General features: G+C 37.5%; 2 protein-coding genes across 5 annotated transcripts in view; one reads left to right on the forward strand and one right to left on the reverse strand.

Moving 5' to 3' along the window:
• LOC124111613 overlaps window positions 1-8,716 on the forward strand; it is a 50,279-nt gene extending 41,563 nt beyond the window's left edge. For all 4 annotated transcript variants that reach the window (XM_048399637.1, XM_046471382.2, XM_046471385.2 and 1 more), the window contains exon 23: window positions 558-8,716. In XM_048399637.1, coding sequence (XP_048255594.1) covers window positions 558-632 — 75 coding nt within the window. In that variant the 3' untranslated portion in view covers window positions 633-8,716. The remainder of the gene's footprint in view (window positions 1-557) is intronic.
• An 850-nt stretch (window positions 8,717-9,566) lies between these two features.
• Window positions 9,567-19,189, reverse strand: part of LOC124111612 (protein FAM91A1-like) — a 29,456-nt gene continuing 19,833 nt past the window's right edge. The window contains exons 18-21 of the mRNA XM_048399642.1: window positions 18,018-18,084; window positions 17,097-17,562; window positions 16,625-16,694; window positions 9,567-15,112 (exon numbers count right to left, since the gene is read on the reverse strand). Of these exons, the coding sequence (XP_048255599.1) occupies window positions 14,984-15,112; window positions 16,625-16,694; window positions 17,097-17,562; window positions 18,018-18,084 (732 nt within the window). The 3' untranslated portion in view covers window positions 9,567-14,983. The remainder of the gene's footprint in view (window positions 15,113-16,624; window positions 16,695-17,096; window positions 17,563-18,017; window positions 18,085-19,189) is intronic.

Raw genomic sequence — 19,189 nt, forward strand, 5'->3', positions numbered from 1 at the left:
GCTAGAGGGTCTGCCCAGAGAGATGAAGGTTGGTGGTTTAATCCCAGCCACGTCACACCAAAGACTGTTAATAAATGATACTTGTTGATAAAACAAGGACTGGTCTGCTTCGAGTCTGCAAACTATCTGAGAGGGGTATCCATGTTAAACTGCAGTATGCTATCTCAATGTCCTTGCACTATAAAATTGGGACTAGTACAAACAGACACACACACGTGCCTGCACATCGCTATATAAGGGCAATAATGTTGAAGGCAACGTTAAACTCCATTTCACCTCACCTCACCTACAGGTTAGTGGTTAAAGCTCTAATATTTCGTACAGAAGACCAGGGTTCGAGTGATCACATGGGGACAATAAGTGAAGCCCATTCTTAGGTTGCTCTTATCCAGTTTCATGATATGGCTGGAATAATGCTTAAACTCTTCACCCTGTCACATCATGCACATGCTTGTGACTTTCACAAAGTGGTAAATAAGGCCTTCAATATTGTTGAAGTAGCTGTAAACCAAACTCATATGCATACTTCTTTCAGGGCATGTGTTCTTCTCTTTCAGAACCAGTTCAAGTTCTGCTATGATGCAGTACGAGATTACCTGGAGAACTTCTCGACTTACTCCAACTTTACCTGAATACATACAGGGATATTACTATTACTCATACCAGTATGACTGTACAATTCACGGCGTATATTTTTCTGCATTTGTGTCATACAGTTTAACCAGGATTTGTGCCAATTGTTTTGTTACTATGTTCTGTTTTTGTTTATCATTTTGTTAATGTACTAGTAGCTGATATTGTGCCATAGTAATGTATTCTTTTCCATTAATTTCTTCAAAATAGTTATTTACCTGATGTATATGTTTACTTTTAAACAAAGTTATTGTCAGTTCTACAAGGCGAGAGTACATTTTCTTGCTCTCATGTTAACATTTTATGATGAAATTTTGTAGATCTCACATTTCACTTGTTATTGTCATCACATGTTGTTTTGTTCTTGTTGATAATGTGTAACTATTCTGGTCTGTACAATTGATTGAAATCGATATGAAAAGGATTTTACAAATTTTGTCATGGCAGTATATATATGGTAGATTGGTGTTTGAAGCTGTCAAAAAAGGTTGTGTTGCAACAGTTAAGGGACAAGGTAGGATATGGGCCCTTTTTCCCGAGATATGCATTATTTTAGATCTGAGGAAAACCTTTACAAATCATTATGAAAGTTGTATCTTATCTGAAGTGTTCATAGAATGAATGAAAATAGCGCATGTTTATTTCAGCTGATGCCTCCTTGGAACTTATTACAACACTCAATGTATAGGTACGGTTATGATGTGCTTGAACTGCTGATTTTGGAGGTTTTCAGGAAGAGTTTTTCTTAATTTTGACCGTGAGCAAGATAAAAACAGTTCAAACCTATGGTAAAAAATTATCTTGGGTCATAGATTTGCTAATAATGAAATTTCTGTTGAAGTAAAACAAATCCGCCTTTTCACTCATTTAAGCCATACTTATATAATTTGTCATGTCAGAAGTAAAAAAAGGGGGCACGGGTGGCCCAGTCGTCTAAGGCGCCACGATTCGCTGTGCAGAGTTGCGTCCCTTGGGCACACCAGAAACCTATGATTGTGGGTTCGAATCCCGGTTCACCCCGATTATGTTTCTAGGTTTGTCAGCACCATACCCGTGCTCGTGGGTTTCACCGAAGTTGTAAAGTGGTGAGACCTGCATCACTTCGGGCTTTCCTCCCACATTAAGCTGACACACCGTGATATAACTGGAATACTGTTAAAAGCGGCGTAAAACCGAACTCACTCACTCACTCACTCAGAAGTCAAACTCTTGCGAGCGTAAGAAAGACAAGAGGCTAGCTGCCAGTCATTAAACATGTCTGATTATTTTCATTCCAATATCTCAAAGTTTTCCACAACTTCAAAATTTGATATATCCAGTGAACGAAATAGGTCCCTTGCCGTACTTTTTTTTTCTGAAAATCCCACATTTGTGCTGCTTTGTGTAAAGTTTTAAGATTAGTTGGAAGTACACACTCACATTAAGGTAATGAGGGAGTGTGGAATAGAATTCAAGAAAGTTATACAAACCTTGATGTTCCTGCTGGTTTGGACTCATTGACTCAAGATCTGCTCCAGCAGTGTACTGAAATTATTCCACTTGATAGTTAATTGACTGGTTCCTGTTCTAAAATAATACAAGTTTATCATTACAAGGACTAGTCACCATTTTCTTACAGTTAGCTCTGGGTAGTAGCATTGAATCAAAATATTTTTAGTGCAGTTGCGCTGGGATCGGACCAAACTTGCTGAATATTTTTGAAATCTTACCTGATATGAATTTTTGTGATGTTTATTATGTGCAATGTGGACCATGAAGAAAATTATTATTTGGGAAAATTTTATTCCTACACAATGTGCCTTTTTAGTTTATCATTGGTACTTTCACATTACTGATCTTGGTTTTTTTATGTGATCTAGTTCAAAGACTTACACTCCCATATGTATACACAGTAGTAGCCAGTGATACAAATATGACAATCATGTAAATGAGGACTAATTCTGAATTTATTATTTATGTTCTCTTGGCTGGTAAATTGATTTGAATATATTTTCAAATATGACTTGATACACATTATATATCTTTCTACTTATCATTATGGCTTAATTTTTGTGTGAATATTTTTAAACCATGAAATGCAATGGATTTTTATTAAAGTCTTGATTTGGAAAACTGGTCCCCAAGTACATTTTTATGTTCTCAACATGATCAAGTCCTAATTGCAGTTTACAAGACCCTTCATCGATGATTTTATTGAATTCTGACTGGATCATTGTTAATACTTGTTACACAAGTAATGTACCGGTATTTTCAAGGGATTCAAGTATTGTGAATAACTAGACACTGCTTGCAACATTGTGTTCATTTAATGTTGATGTTGGAGACGGTGGATGATGAACCACCCATCCCCAGACAGTGGACCAGATAGTGAAACCCTCGTACCCTCCCTTCCAGACAATTATTGTTGGGGAAGTTTATATATGTCCTTGGATTCCACACCCCTGATTTGTTAATCCACAATGTGCTAATCTGGGCATCACCACTGGGAATGGTATTGTCTGGATAAAGAGTGTTTAACTGTATTTCTTGTGTAACAGTTAGTGCAGAGTTATCCATGTTATCGACAATTCATGTTAACAGTCAGTAGACCATGTGTAACGTGTATGTGGAGGTACATCTCTTACAAAATACAGGTTTTTATTGTCTAAAAGTAATTATGATTCATAGAACTCAATCTTCCATCTTTTGATGAAGATGGTTTGTTAGAATTAGAAGCCAATGTGCATAATATTGATGTAAGCATAATAGATCGTTTATATTCAAGCTTTTTTATCATGATGACTGATGTAGTTGTATAATTACACAGGCAACAATATGGTTATGAAGCTGATACAGAACACCATTCAACAGCTCAGGTTAGCAATAGTTTTTATACATTGGTTTTTATTATCTGCTACATATTGTTTTCTGTAGTCTAATGCAACTAAATAATATTATGTGGCAAAAACATGCCATAATTTGCAGTCGATATTTGCTGTCGGTTATCCAGAAGACCAAACTGAAGTTATGTTGTGCCTAGATTTAGTACAATCAGATTTTCGTTATGGGTGCTAGAAAAAAAATAATTTCTTTGAACCAAAGCATTTTACCTTTATCCTAATTGTCACTTTTGACCTGACCATATGTGCTTTTGTGCTTTCAAGGATTGCAAACTTCCCTTGATTTTTTATATGCCAAAGTAACCTTTTTTGTGGGATTCCAAAGACAATGTAACAGCATTTTCAGAGCCATGCTTGTCTCTCCATCAAACAAAGGTTGTAACAATCTACTTCCAGCTGAGACCGAGTTTGGCAATAACATGATGCATGAATATATTAAGTAATTAAAGACCAATTGGCAAGTCCCTCTAGAAAATCAAATCATACTATGTGTAAAATATATGTCTGAGGTAGATGGAAAGAAGATATCTCAATGTTCATGCATTCATTATATAACATAATACATTATACTGCTGGTGAACAAAAAACAGCACTTGCCATACTGTTTTCAGTAAAGACTTCACTGGTAAAAAAGGAAAATATTCTGGGTCAGTGTTTTCCTGAAATACTTTGAGTCTTAATCAAACATGGCCCATACTTGCCCTATTAATATTTAGGCAGTAACACTACTTTTTAATTTAGAGCTAGGTTACCTTTAGATTGCGACCTAGATCTAGATTTAGACCTGCGCTAAATTGAATTTGGAAATGAAACATGCAGCATTAGGTTTTAGATCGTGTTTCTATCATGTTTTCTTCACAAAACATATTGCCATATATACTTTAAATATTGCAGCTACCAGTCTTTATTTTATAACCTTTAATTGTATATACGATTAATTGAGAATGTCTGTGACAATGACTGAGAAGGAACTTCTTTTCTTTTAATATTATCTTCTGCATTGATGCTGTTTCAATCAGATGTGGTTATTGTGATTTGATGCCTCTGGTTGACCCGTCAAAATACAGTATTTCTCAAATTCATGATAGAATTATATAATGACCCATCATAAAAACAAGGATGTTATGTCATCATCATTAAATTGATAAACAAAATAACCATATTCTATTCTAGATTGAAATAACAGTATGTTTTTGAATTCTTATATTGAATAATTTATGATTAATTGCGGTAAGATTTCATATTTGAAATATATTGATCACCCTTTGATATTGTTGATAACAGATTCAGTGAATTTCTACAATGATGACACAGCCTTGCCTAGTGGTATGGTGACGAGTAGTCTGTAGGTGTAGTATGAGGCTGTGACAACTGAGTAGTGAGATGACATCCACAGTGACACAAGCTTACTTTGTACATTGTGTCGAGCATTCTCTGATCACCCTGACTACCAGAGTGCTTATGCACATTACATCTCTGCATAGCACTTCCGATAGGTATGCAGATTTGATATGAACAAACATTGTGTATTTTTTGTATTGATTTTGATGAAGCCTTATTAATCCAGACAGGTTTTGTTTTCATTCTCAGAGATGTTCCCAGACCATGAAAGGTGTAGTATTTATATGTAATTCAATGGTTATGTTGACATGAGATTTCTGGATTACAATAATGCACATGCATAGTTACTTGGAGACTGGTCATCCATTATAGGGTGGGATTGGTCTTGTTCGAATATATTTTTATTTAAAAAAATAGAACTGATTTTGATAACACCCTCTTCTCCCCCATCCCATCTATTCTGACCCTCACCCCCACCCCCCATAATAAATGACCAGTTCCTTGTGAAATTGGATTCCTTGTGGAATTTTCTTTATGTAAATTTCAATTCTGATGTATTATTACCTGATTTTCACATGTTTATTATCTGTACTAATATCTTGATAATGCATATGTACAATTCATACCTGGAATTTGCTGTGTATAATGTCATGTCTTACATGAGCAGTATTATAATTTAGCTATTCATGCCTGTATACCTTGTTATTTGTTACATGCTTATAGTGTGTTATTGGTGCTCATAGTCGAAATAAACCACATCATTCATCACCTACATTGGAGGCCAACATACGAGGGCCTTCTCCCACCTTGATCATTACTTGTAGGTAGCTCTGTTTCTTAATGTACATTCATGGAAAATGTGAGTAGGTTCTTCAAATGAAATGAAAAATAATATCAATTTTCTTGTGTTTGTTCAAAAGTGTTATTTGACTTTGTGACATTGTCCTTGTGTAATAATTGTGTTTTGAAAAAATGATCTAGATCATTAAACCTATTTGTTTGCAGATACAAAAAACATTTGAATGACCAGTCTTAAAATTAGTAAGACTGTAGTTTTGAGCAAGCCCAGTCTCTCTTTAAGTTATTTCTCTATGCATCTTTAAATAAAATGCCATTTAATTTAAGCATACAGCATGAATAAATCAAATATATTCTAAGGAAGGCCTTTTGTCAACTGGTTGATAAAAATCTGGTCTATTGATAAAAAAGGTAAGAAAATATTCTTTCACTTTTAACAACCAGAAATCTTTTCAGATTCGTGATCAACTGGTGTTTCATAAAATGTGTCACTATTGCAATTGATATGTAATGTTGGACTCCCTTTAACTTTACTTTACCTGTCTACTGTATATTTCAGAATGTATTTACATTTGTTATTGTAATGTGCCTTAAAGTTGTAAAATTACTGTATTTGTATGAAAATATTTTATCTTCATGAAATTAATAGTTCCCTATTACCAGATTTTGTAGCTAATTCAAACTGTTGCACATGTAAGGCAGCTACATGATGCAAGCCATATACATCTGAGCATTTCCATATTTGATGGGGGGCACAGGTGGCCGGCCCAGTTGTCAAAGGAGTTTCTTCCTTTGGGTTCGTAGGTTCAAATCCCGGTTCGCCCCGATTATGTTTCTAGGTGCGTCAGCATCATATCCATTGCTTGCGGGTTTCACCAAAGTGGTAAACTTCTCCATTTGGCTGACACGCCATGATGTTAACTGGAATACTTTTCACTTACTCAGTCATTATATTTGACATGTTCTCTGAGTTCTCTCCCTGGGCTATCTGTGCCATATATGGGTGTGAACCACAGTTTTTTAAATTACCTCAGTCTGTGCCAAAAACTTTTGAATCAACAATCTGGAATTTTTCTCTTGGCATCATTTTCAATAGACTTTTAGTGTCAATATGTGAACTATGATGACTCAGTGTATACAATCAAACAACATTTTCCTAGACTCAGTCTTCGGACTAGTTGCTGTAGTCTTGTCATACTGCAGCCTTGTCTGCATCAGGTTTTGCTCATTGGGACCATCTGATATTTGGGATGCAATACCATTTATAATCACACAAATCCAAAACATAGAATTAAGTTATCCATGAGGAAGACAGTTATTTAAGGCTCCAGCCTGCCATGTTCTACTGCTACTCACTTAAACCCCCCTTAAAGTGACTGTCAATCACTTAAACCCCCTTTAAATGACTTGCTCACTTAAATCCCCTTGAACACCCTCTTATGACTGTCACTCACTTGAACACCCTATAAATAACTGCCATTCACTTGAACACCCTTGAAATGACAGAAGAACATGGCAGGCCGAAGCCTGAACCCCCTATAAATGACTGCCACTCACTTCAACCCCCTTTTGATGACACTCTTTCACTTAATTACCCTGGAGGCCCCTCTTCATGACTGACTAGAGCCCTCTTTAGGACAATGACTAAAACTCACTGAAACCTCCTTTAAAAGGACTCACACACTGGACAAACCTCTTTTAATGACTGGAACCCCTTTTAAAGACTGACACTCCCTTAATGCTTGATACCCACTTCAAATGACACTCACAACTGATCTCTGCATGCCAGTACCAGTAATACTGTTAAATGTGTATATATTGGAGCATTGGTTTACTTTGGAATTTTGACATAATGTCATGATCTGTTTTGTTTGTACATTTGCTCAAAATGGTTTTGTTGAGATGTCTAAATTCTTAATACGAGATACTGAATAATACTAGATGTTAACAGAACATGAAATTTGTATCTTAATGTTTCCTTACTTACTGATTATATACAAATGAACCATTCACCTCTTAAAAGTATCTTTACTACCATGCAGCTGATCTTTGTGAGCCTCAGACTGCAGCACAAGAGGATAATATACATTATATTTATACATATATACAAACACATGTATATACAATTATCTTGACAAACATTTACAATATGGGAAATTAGTTTATACATCCTATATAGAAACATACCTGATTGTGTAATCTAAAGATTTATCTTTAATTCGACATAATCATGATAATATACTTGTTTTGTTATTATATTTTCTTTTTTATCGAATTAGAATTTGTACATATGGAAATATGAAAATTAATGTTTCACCCCACATTCAGGAAAAAACATGAATAGTATAAGCAGAGAAGAATATTGATAGTGCACATCCAAATTACAGAATAAAAGTTGTCTTGAACATATTGTTGCTTTGTTGGTAAGAATCATGCTCCCTGAATTCTGGGCGAGTTACTGCTTCATTGTCGGGAATAAAAAAGTTTGCAGATTTTGATAGTAACCAGTGTATTCTTGCAGGAACATAGATACTGTGTTTGTTTTGATTTCTCTCTCACTCACTCACTCACTCATACACACACACACACTTTCTCTCATTTCTGGCAATAACAAAAGTATTTTTTCTCACATGGTTTACCGTGTTGTCGCTGAAATGTAACTACAGACTTATTTTCTTCAGCTCATTCTGCACCCTGTGTCTTGAGAGTATCAACAAATACATTTGTAGATATTGAAGCTTTTGATAATTATTCTAATCTTGAAATGACATTATCAAGATAATTGTATTATGAAAATGTAAATCAAACTTTGTTCTGAAGAAGCCAATGAAGAATTACACAATGTTTTCACTACTGTTGCTTCTGACTGGCAACAGTGACTGTAAATGTAAGAGGCAATTTGCACAACATTTTGTTCTGTGTCTCAGTTTTGTAGGAACTAGCTATGTATCTAATCCTGTTCAGCCCATGCAGCTGAAACTAAACATTTCTGGTGTTCCACATTGATTTTATTGTCAGTAACAAACTTGAGGTACCTTTTATGTTGAATAAACTATGCTACTGCAGAATGTGTTTAGCTTTTTATGTGTTACTATTTTATTACAATGAAGCTTCTACAATGTCTGACTTGATAACATTGCCATTGTGCATTGTAATAAGCTTGTATGTCAGGTTCACAACAGGCAATATTGACTTGATAGGTTCAGCATCTGCTTAAAACACTCATCTGAAAATGACTGGAGGCCTTTTATAGATAATTATCACGAACAAAAAGTTGCAATAATCTACACATTAGGTTGTGTATCATTACATTAACAATTTTTTTTCTAAAAAGTGTTTTTGTTTACCTCTGGTGTAAAGTTATTGAACTTAGAATATATCCATGTGATTTTACATCCATCATGTTTTGTCATACATATCACACTGAACAAAGTACATAATCAGGACTTTCGTGTCCTGTAGGGCTGGGATGGGTAACTCGGGTACTAGGGTCAGGTGGATATGGAGCAAGACCCGGGTACCCACAGGACTACCCGGACCAGTAGTAAGTCACGTGATTATATTGTTTAATGGCAAAACATATTTAGAACTCTATGGTTACACTATATGTGACAAATTTCGTTCTGACTATACACACAATCCTTCTGACTTTATATGTTTGCATAATTATAACTTCAGTCAACTTCAGTGTATGCATGACCAACCAGATCGGATTATACCTGTATCTAAATATATTTTGACAGGAGTACGGTCAAACGTTTTCCATTCAATCATTTTGTACCCATCTCTTGTGACTTGCAGCGGGTACCCGGGTAGTAAATTTGGACTCGTCCCAGCACTAGTGTCTTGCCCTGTTAGCAGTAAAAAACTAACACTCTGAAATCCTGGAAATGGGGTCAAAGTCATAGATAGTAGAATGCTTTTGAGACATTTATTATTTGGTTATATACATAACATATCTTACAGAACAATGCTTCAGTGTTAAATGTACAATAGTTGAACAAACAGAAAACAACAGTATTTAAACAACAAAAAATACAATCAGGTAAGAGATGAATTAATCAACTTGAAATTCTAGATAAAAGTACTCTATTAAAATTCAACCAATTCCTCTGATCCATATCATTGCATGTTTATTGACAATTAAGACAGCATATTAATTGCTTTTAAACAATAATTACATCTATGTACACACAATGAGATATAAACAGAATATACGACCTAGTCTTACTACAAAATATACAGCAATGTTACATGATTGACTAGCAGGAGACTGTCAAATCTTATTACCTACAATTTGTGTCCGACAACAGATCAAAATAATGTATCAATAAAAAAGAACCCTTTCATCGTGTTGGAATACCCAATCAGAGTAGGTCCCCAGTACCCCATGTTGGTCATAGGGGCAGACTTAAAGTGGATTGGATGGTTATGATGTGTGACATGGCTGATTGATGTCGTGGTATCTTTGTTGCTCATGCTGTTGATTTGTCTGGTTCCGATATGGTTAGTTACGGGCCACAGTAATATTGGTGAAAAGTTGTAGACTCCCTTGTAAAACAGCATTCCCTCCTATGTGTCTAACAAAAGATGCAAGTTAGGTATATCCGGGTGTGTCCACTTAAAGAGGAAGGAAAGCCTGAAATGCACCTTGGACCACTTTGGTGAAACAAGAATTCAGTCAGAGTAACCACTGAACTGTTGAAGGGGTAATGATTTGTAATGCACTTTTACCTGTTATATGTGGAATGGAATCTTATATTTCATCATCCATCATCATCCATCATCATCATCATCATCATCACTGCCTGACTTAAAAAAGATTCTTTTCAGTATATATTTATACAATATTTTCAAACCTGGTGCCGATTCTCCATGTCATATATGGATAATAAGTCTTTGGAGTAAATTGATATCAAAGTTTAACTGAATATGTGAGGAAGTGATTATTGCATGTGTGTGTATATTGAAACATTCATGGATTTCTAACTGATTATTTACAAATCAATATATCTCTAACCCTAATGAGAGTTGTATGGTATTAAATACATACAGAACTTTAAATATCACTACTAAAACTACCTCCACTAAGACAATTATTTATCACATTAATATCCTATTGTTTCTGATCTACTCTCTGCCACTTGAGCAGTAGGGAACAAATTGGACAATGTTTTAGTTACATAACATATTCACTTGAAATGTTGACAACATTCTGAAGCACCTTTCAACGAAGTTGTGAAAATATGGCAAAGGGGCAGCAATAATAGATAAATGTTAAGATCCCAACCTTTGATCCCATTACAAGTGGCAGTGTTGGGTACAGGATGAGCACTAGTTGAGGGTAAAATCTGACCGAAAGCAGCCATAGCACTATTATATTCTTACCACACAAACACCCTAAAGTTTCAAGCTAATGCATATACACTGCATTCTTCCATATAGTCTGAAAGCCAAATTGCCATTTGTGAAGTATGGTCACTTGTGTATATTTTTAAACAATAAATCAGAATCAGTTGTGACTAACCGGGTTTACAAGGTGATCACTATGGGTTACCTACCTGACAAGCAGATACAAAATGGTCCGATATTATGATGACTGTTCTTAATATCCTGAATTGCATGCATCACATTATTGTCATTGTCAAGATAGGAAACAATCTACCTTGATCACTGCTAATCCCACAAAAACACTCTGGATTTTCATAGACCGGTTTACAAAGAAGTAAAATATTTGGCTAAACACTGAATCATGTTCCTGTCCATATAACAAGTATAATATAGCGCCCTTCCCTAGGTGATATGGACTTTCAAAGCTCAAGGCATTAGCCGAGAATGTTCAGGTCCCTATCACCTTCACAGGGGCCGCACTAACCAACTTATGCCCAGTTAATCCACATACGCAGTCAATTACGTGACTACGCAAAACCATGAACCAAGGCTTGATCCCCTTATCCGGATCGAATCATCCAGCCTCAGCATGTTGCGTGTCCAGGGGTCATTACGAAGAATAATGACCCGGCAAAACAAAGGACATAATGCACCATAGGGTTATAATTCCATGTGACTCCTGATGTTCTACAGTCCGACACCCAGGAATGTCTTATCAGGAGAGACGAGAGTGTATGATACAAATCTACATTTCCTTCAACTAAACAGCCTCCACATCTTGTCTTTAGATGTAGTATTCTCCAGTTTCTTAGAACACATCAACACCAAAAAAAATACATTTAGGGAGACAATTGATTGGAATAAAAACATTTGTACAGCACACATGATAAAATAGCTTTGCATCAGCATAAACAGTTATTACACCATGAACATGAAAGCCTCTGGTTTTATCATATATTAAACATGTAGATACATTGCTTATGTTGCTACGCCCGCACCTTCATATGATATTTCTCTAGGGAGTCTGTCATCTACTACAGGGGTGGTGGGTGGGATGGTTAGGTTTGTATGTTTGTTGTTTAACGCCGCACTCAGCAATATTCCAGCTATATGGCTGTGGTCTGTAAATAATCGAGTCTGGACCAGACAATCCAGTGATAAATATCATGAGCATTGATCCATGCATCAACATAGTCAGTGAGCCTGACCACCCGATCCCGTTAGTCGCCTCTTACGACAAGCATAGTCGCCCTTTACAGTGGGATGGAGAGAACAGGGTTGATATGGTCTTTCTCGACCAGGGTACAATTGTCACGTATCCTGTCTACACTACATATTGAACCCAGCTTCCTTAGGCACTCATGAATGGAACTTTTAACTCTGCTAAGTATCAGCAGACCCAGAGAGGGATTTTGCAAAGTGTCTTGAACAAATTGTACAATTATTTTATTGGAAACATATTTATTCATAAATGGAAACAATCTTAACTGCATCCACTCTACACTGTGGAATGTGCTTGTGCACAGGGACAAATCAATGCAATTAACAGAGAGTTATTTCCCCTTTTAGTCCCCTCTATAAATAACCTAATAACAAGCTAACCTTTTAAACAAATGCTACAATAATTAGTAAGGAATTCCTCAAAAAATAATATTCATTTCATGTTCAAGAAAAAGCTATTCAGCAATATGTGTGTATGTGAGTTTCATGAAGAAAATGGACAGATATTTAGGGAGGGGTCAATAAAAGGACATTTATTCAATTGGTCAATGAGTCAGCTACACCAGCCCTCTACTAAATGACAGGTCCTTGACAAAAGGCCTCAACTTTACACAGTACAGTACTGGAACTACAGCATCTCCGGTACAGACGGACTAAACAGGTAACTCTACGTAAGGCAGCCTTAATGAATAAGCACTTGATGTTAACAATTCCTACTGAACATCACAGACTGGTTGAGGAACATCTCACCACTACCTACTTGTGTACTGTACGCCAATATCATAACATGGCACCCAAGGTAACATTCAATAAATAAAATCCACTTCCAGATTCAAGCCTGTAAAATTCCATGACTACTACGATTTGCCATATGTACCCCTGACTCTCATAAAATATATTTGTTTTTTTTTTTGTACAAATATATTTGGTTGATGTGGGATACTTTAAATTTTTACAGTAACATTTGTCAAAATATTTAGCCATAACATGAACAATGATAAAGGTCTTAAATAATCTGTGACACTGTAACTGTGTCGGCACCAAGATGAAAGTCTTCAAATATATGATCAGTAGCTCATGATCTATCATCAGAAAACAAGTAGAGCATTTAGGTTTAACGACAGCTAGTGCTTGTAGTAGGTGCAACTAGCTATAGCTGTATGTTATGACTGTGGTCATCTGTCACAGCTGGACATCATCTGGTCAAAGGACCAGAAATAAATAGGAAATTGGAATTCCTAAAAAAAGTCAAGAAAAGTTTTGAGAAGAGTACATATGACAGAGAACAAGGATTTTTCATGGGTAATTTTCAATGCCTACATATACCAAAGGCAGAGGCGTGAGGCTGAAAGGTGTAACAAAGGCTTATTTCAGAACTGTTTTTGTAATATTTGACCAAAATATATGGCAAGAAAATCATCTTGGTCATGGTTATGTTCCAGAGTTTTTAACATATCAGCCTTTTTCACTCCTTTCAACTATATCATGATACATCAGCTCTTGGTCACGTCATAAGTCCTAATATGGCAAGTATTGAAGAGTTTCAAAGTAGTCAGACATAACCATGTATGATGCCTTTCATAACAGCTTTGAAAAGAGTTTGTAAATTTGAAATTACACTTCTTGTATTAAAGAAATTGCCCTTGTCGTTCCCCGTCCTTTATGAAAATACATGACATGTTGACACAATCAAATACTGCACAGTATTCTTTGGAACATGTATCAATGTGATCAAAATGTTTCCAAACGGAATGACTAGGTTCCTCACCTCCTGAGAAAACTATCTCAAGTTTGTTTGAAAACTCAGGTAACAGCTTCTGAATGTATTGAGAGAAAAACATGACATTTACAGACACACTGCTCTTATTTTACAGCCAGCTTACATGCCCAAGTTGATTGTGATTAAAAAGTCAATGCTATCAAACAGGTGAAAAACTGTCCTATTAGACCTCAGACATGCATATACTTTTACACACCACGAATGCAATAAAGCTATATGAGTTGTTCTCAGGTCAGCTGACACACTAACATGGTCCCCAGAAGTACTTCCTACATCCCCACATACAGGAGATGTTGCAGCTGGTGTTCCTCTCTGCTACAGACCACTACACCTACACCTCCATAGAGATGATTGAGTAGGTAACGTACACCTCTCACAGCTGTATCAAGGGAAAACTTTAGCTCATTAATTTGTTGACAAATCATAGACTGGAACCTATCTCCCTACAGTATGATTCTGAACCACATCTATAAATGCTTTTACAATGCCTCAATGCTGTCTGGCAAAAATGGCATTATACCACGGTATCCAGAAATGGATGACTTCACATCTGTTGCCAATAACAATTTTGCTCAAGTGCAAACATATTTCACCTCTCCTGGCCAGAGATCTTTGTGGTCAGATTCGTAATTTTTCAAATATCCATCCATCATATGTTTGGCCATTTTCAAAACATGAAGACCATAGACACTTTGGCATCATTCAGAATAAATACCATTTGAATCAAATCCCTGGTGGTTTTGATATTTCATAGGTGAATCAACGAGGTTTGTCCGAAATTGTAATTAGTCAGATACCTAGAACATGCATTACATATGGAAAATAAAGACAGCCTCAAACACAATGTGAAAGATTTGCCAGATCTGCCCTCCAGTAGAGGCGATCTGTCATTGGTGATGCTGTGGTACAGAGGGGTACTCATGTCACGGACCATGTGTGATCAGAGCGTGGTCCATCTGGAGAGGAGGCCGTCACAGAAGAGGATGTTCTGTGTGGGGTAGATTGCAGAGTGTTCCTCTTTGTCCTCCGGCACACCCGACGTCTCGATTTCCGATATCACAGATGGGTTCTACACAAAGAAAACATCACTCAGCAATTCAATACAAGTCAACTTGTGGCTTTGGGACATATACCATCTTACTCATGCACCTGAATTATGATGAGAGTGATATGGTCAGGCCATGTATAGTAAAGGCCAGATCTCCAGCTCTAAACAGATGTGACTGTGAGGTACAGGGGTTAACACTCCTTTGTGAAGTACTTCAGTGGGGGAAAGTGTTTGTTTGTTTGTTTTGTTTGTTTGTTTTGTTTGTTTTTTGTTAAACGCCACACTCAGCAATATTCAAGCTATATGATGGCGGTCTGTAAATAATCAAGTCTGGAAAAGACAGACCAAAGATCTTAATCAAACTGATGTGACTGTGACTGTTAGGTACACAGTGTATGTTACTGTGACTGTGACTGTGAGGTACACAGTGTATGTTACTGTGACTGTGGGGTACACAGTGTATGTTACTGTGACTGTGACTGTGAGGTACACATTGTATGTGACTGTGACTGTGAGGTACACAGTGTATGTTACTGTGACTGTGACTGTGAGGTACACAGTGTATGTTACTGTGACTGTGACTGTGAGGTACACAGTGTATGTTACTGTGACTGAGGTACACAGTGTATGTTACTGTGACTGTGACTGTGAGGTACACAGTGTATGTAACTGTGACTGTGACTGAGGTACATAGTGTATGTTACTGTGACTGTGAGGTACACATTGTATGTTACTGTGACTGTGAGGTACACATTGTATGTTACTGTGACTGTGACTGTGAGGTACACAGTGTATGTTACTGTGACTGTGAGGTACACATTGTATGTTACTGTGACTGTGACTGTGAGGTACACAGTGTATGTTACTGTGACTGTGACTGTGAGGTACACATTGTATGTTACTGTGACTGTGAGGTACACGGTGTATGTTATTGTGAGGTACACATTGTATGTTACTGTGACTGTGAGGTACACATTGTATGTTACTGTGACTGTGAGGTACACATTGTATGTTACTGTGAGGTACACATTGTATGTTACTGTGACTGTGGCATACACAGTGTATGTTACTGTGACTGTGACTGTGAGGTACACAGTGTATGTTACTGTGAGGTACACATTGTATGTTACTGTGACTGTGACTGTGAGGTACACAGTGTATGTTACTGTGACTGTGACTGTGAGGTACACAGTGTATGTTACTGTGACTGTGAGGTACACATTGTATGTTACTGTGACTGTGACTGTGAGGTACATAGTGTATGTTACTGTGACTGTGACTGTGAGGTACACAGTGTATGTTACTGTGAGGTACACATTGTATGTTACTGTGACTGTGACTGTGAGGTACACAGTGTATGTTACTGTGACTGTGACTGTGACTGTGACTGTGTGGTACACATTGTATGTTACTGTGACTGTGACTGTGAGGTACACAGTGTATGTTACTGTGACTGTGACTGTGACTGTGACTGTGAGGTACAAAGTGTAGGTTGCTGTGACTGTTGCTGCTGGAGGTGGGGAAGTGACGTACCTGCCACTCAGTGATGAAGTCCAGGAGTCGGAGAGACAGCAGACGGCTGGAATGCAGCAGACCCTGGAGACTACAGCAGAAGAGACGTGGGTGTTACGACAGTGTTTGAAACATAATACTGCCAGGCTGCCCTCAGGATGTCAGCTTAATGTGGGAGGAAAGCCTGAAGTGATGCTGGTCTTAGACGGTTACCACTTTGGTGAAACGAACAAGCATGGGTTTGGTGCTGACAAACCCGAAAAACATAATCAGGACGAACCAGAATGCTAACCCACAATTATAGGTTTCTGGAATGCCCAGGTGGCATATGAATAAGAGACCCCACTACACAATGCTCACTATAGTCAATTTCAGTGTATGGAGTGAGTGAGTGAGTGAGTGTATGGAGTGAGTGAGTGAGTGAGTGAGTGAGCGAGTGATAAAAGAAATGGTTCTGATACATTTGGAAAATGAAAAAATAAATAGCACATACCTTTCCTGTTTGAAAAGTCCCAAAGAGGAGATTTTATTACAAATGTCTTTGTTCAAACTAGTATCAAACAGTGGTATACCGAAGGAACAGTCAAGCAACAGCCAGTCTCCCTCTGCAGGGTGACCGCCCACACCGTCTTCACTCACGCCCGTTAGATGCAGAGTCAATTTATCTTTGGATGGCTTTGACGGAGAATTCTCCACACTATCCAAAGCATCAATCTCTGATGCTAATACTTGAGCTGATAAGTCATCTTTGATCCCATTGGTCGGTTTCTCCAGGTTTTCACCAATCGAGGTCAAGGAGCATGATTTATTTATTGGAGAAGTAATTTGGTCATTGTATTTGCGGCACGTTCTGCCTGGCCTGATGAGTGTGATGAAGCCACACGTGTGCACCAGGTCGACGCTGGTTGAGAGGGACTGGATCACACGGTGACAGCTGTGGTGACCTTTGCCGAGTGACCCTGCAGTGAGGATACAGACAGAGGTTGTCATGCATTGATGGGAGGATAATGTTGTTTCCCCTCACCTTTCTCTCAAAGGACATTGTCCAACAACCTATTGTTTATATTAAGGCATTATTGGCTTTTTGTTTTTGCAAAACTATCAAGACTAAAAAGACAAATCAATTGTAAATTAAACAGAAAAATAATAAATGAATAAAACAAGAATTGAGGTTATCAATTTGTAAATGTTTATTTATCCGAAGGTTATACTTGTTTGAATTCCCTTTAACAAGATACTGATACAAAATGTCAAACAACTATTCACAATTAACACGTAGAAAGTAAAACAACCATTAGATGCCACAACTGTTTCAGAGGGAATCCATCTTTACCCACTTTACAACAAACAGAAATACTCTTAATACAATAATATATCCTGAATAAGTTTGTATTACCTAATGGCCTGACATTACCTGGTTCATCTTTCTTGAGAGGGAAAGATATCTGCACGGTTTCTCCATCGTTCATGTAGCCATGACCCTAGGAAACAGACACAGCAACAAAGATTTTAATACCTGACAACAAGTCAAATGTCCTCCTATCACCTATCAGCGCTAATTAACTGTAAAGTTTTGGCTTCCATTTGTCCAATTCTAATCACCTATCAGCGCCAATTAACTGTTGGCTTCCCCTGTTGTATTATTACTGTTGTTCTTACAGGTACACATATATACTCAACAACAAAAGTTCCTGTGACACCAATATTTTAGTGTATTTTTCAAACAAGTAAAGTTTGGTTTTCAATATTGTAGTACACATATGGAATCAAGTCACAAAAACGCAACTGCTACAGAAAAGCATGCATTCCATGCAAAAGTGGACTTTTATGCAAGCCCCATGCATTTCACTACCTAAGAATGGGTATAAAAATATGTACGTTAACAGGATTCCATATGCATTGTTTAGCATCCTGCTGACAACAACCACTCAGAAAAACAACAAAATTACACAATTATTCAACATTACGGAATGCCATGGCTGTCCGAAAATGAGCGTCTGCGAGCCATTGGTATGCTTGAAGCAGGATCGAGTCAATGTGATGTTGGAAGACAATTTAACGTCCACAGAAACACCATTTGGTGTTTATGGCAACGTTGGCAACAGACGAATGCAGTCAGAGACCATCCTCAGAGTGGCAGGCCACGTGTGACCAATAATCGACAAGACAACTGGATTTGAACAACACACCTACGAAATCGATTCCAGCCAGTGACTGCAAGAAGCATCCCTGGCCTTTGACGAATATCTTCACAAACCGTAGGTCGCCGCCTCTGATGTGCAGGGATTGTCGCCAGAAGACTCGCCAGACGTCCCATTTTGACAGGAAACCACCGTCAAGCACGTCTACAGTGGTGCATACAGTGTCTCGCTGGATTGCCATGCAGTGGGGACAAGTTCTATTCACTGATGAGTCTCGTTTTCACCTCAGCCACAGCGATGGAAGGATTCGAGTGTACCGACATCGAGGTGAACGTTACATCAATCATTGTGTCATGGAAGAAGATTGGTTCGGGGGCGGCAGCATTATGGTATGGGGTGGGATTACAGCAAGACAGAGGACCCGTTTGATAGTGGTAGATGGAAA

Source organism: Haliotis rufescens, unplaced genomic scaffold, assembly GCF_023055435.1.
Source record: "Haliotis rufescens isolate VD_foot unplaced genomic scaffold, xgHalRufe1.0.p SCAF_2, whole genome shotgun sequence".
Lineage (NCBI taxonomy): Eukaryota > Metazoa > Mollusca > Gastropoda > Lepetellida > Haliotidae > Haliotis > Haliotis rufescens.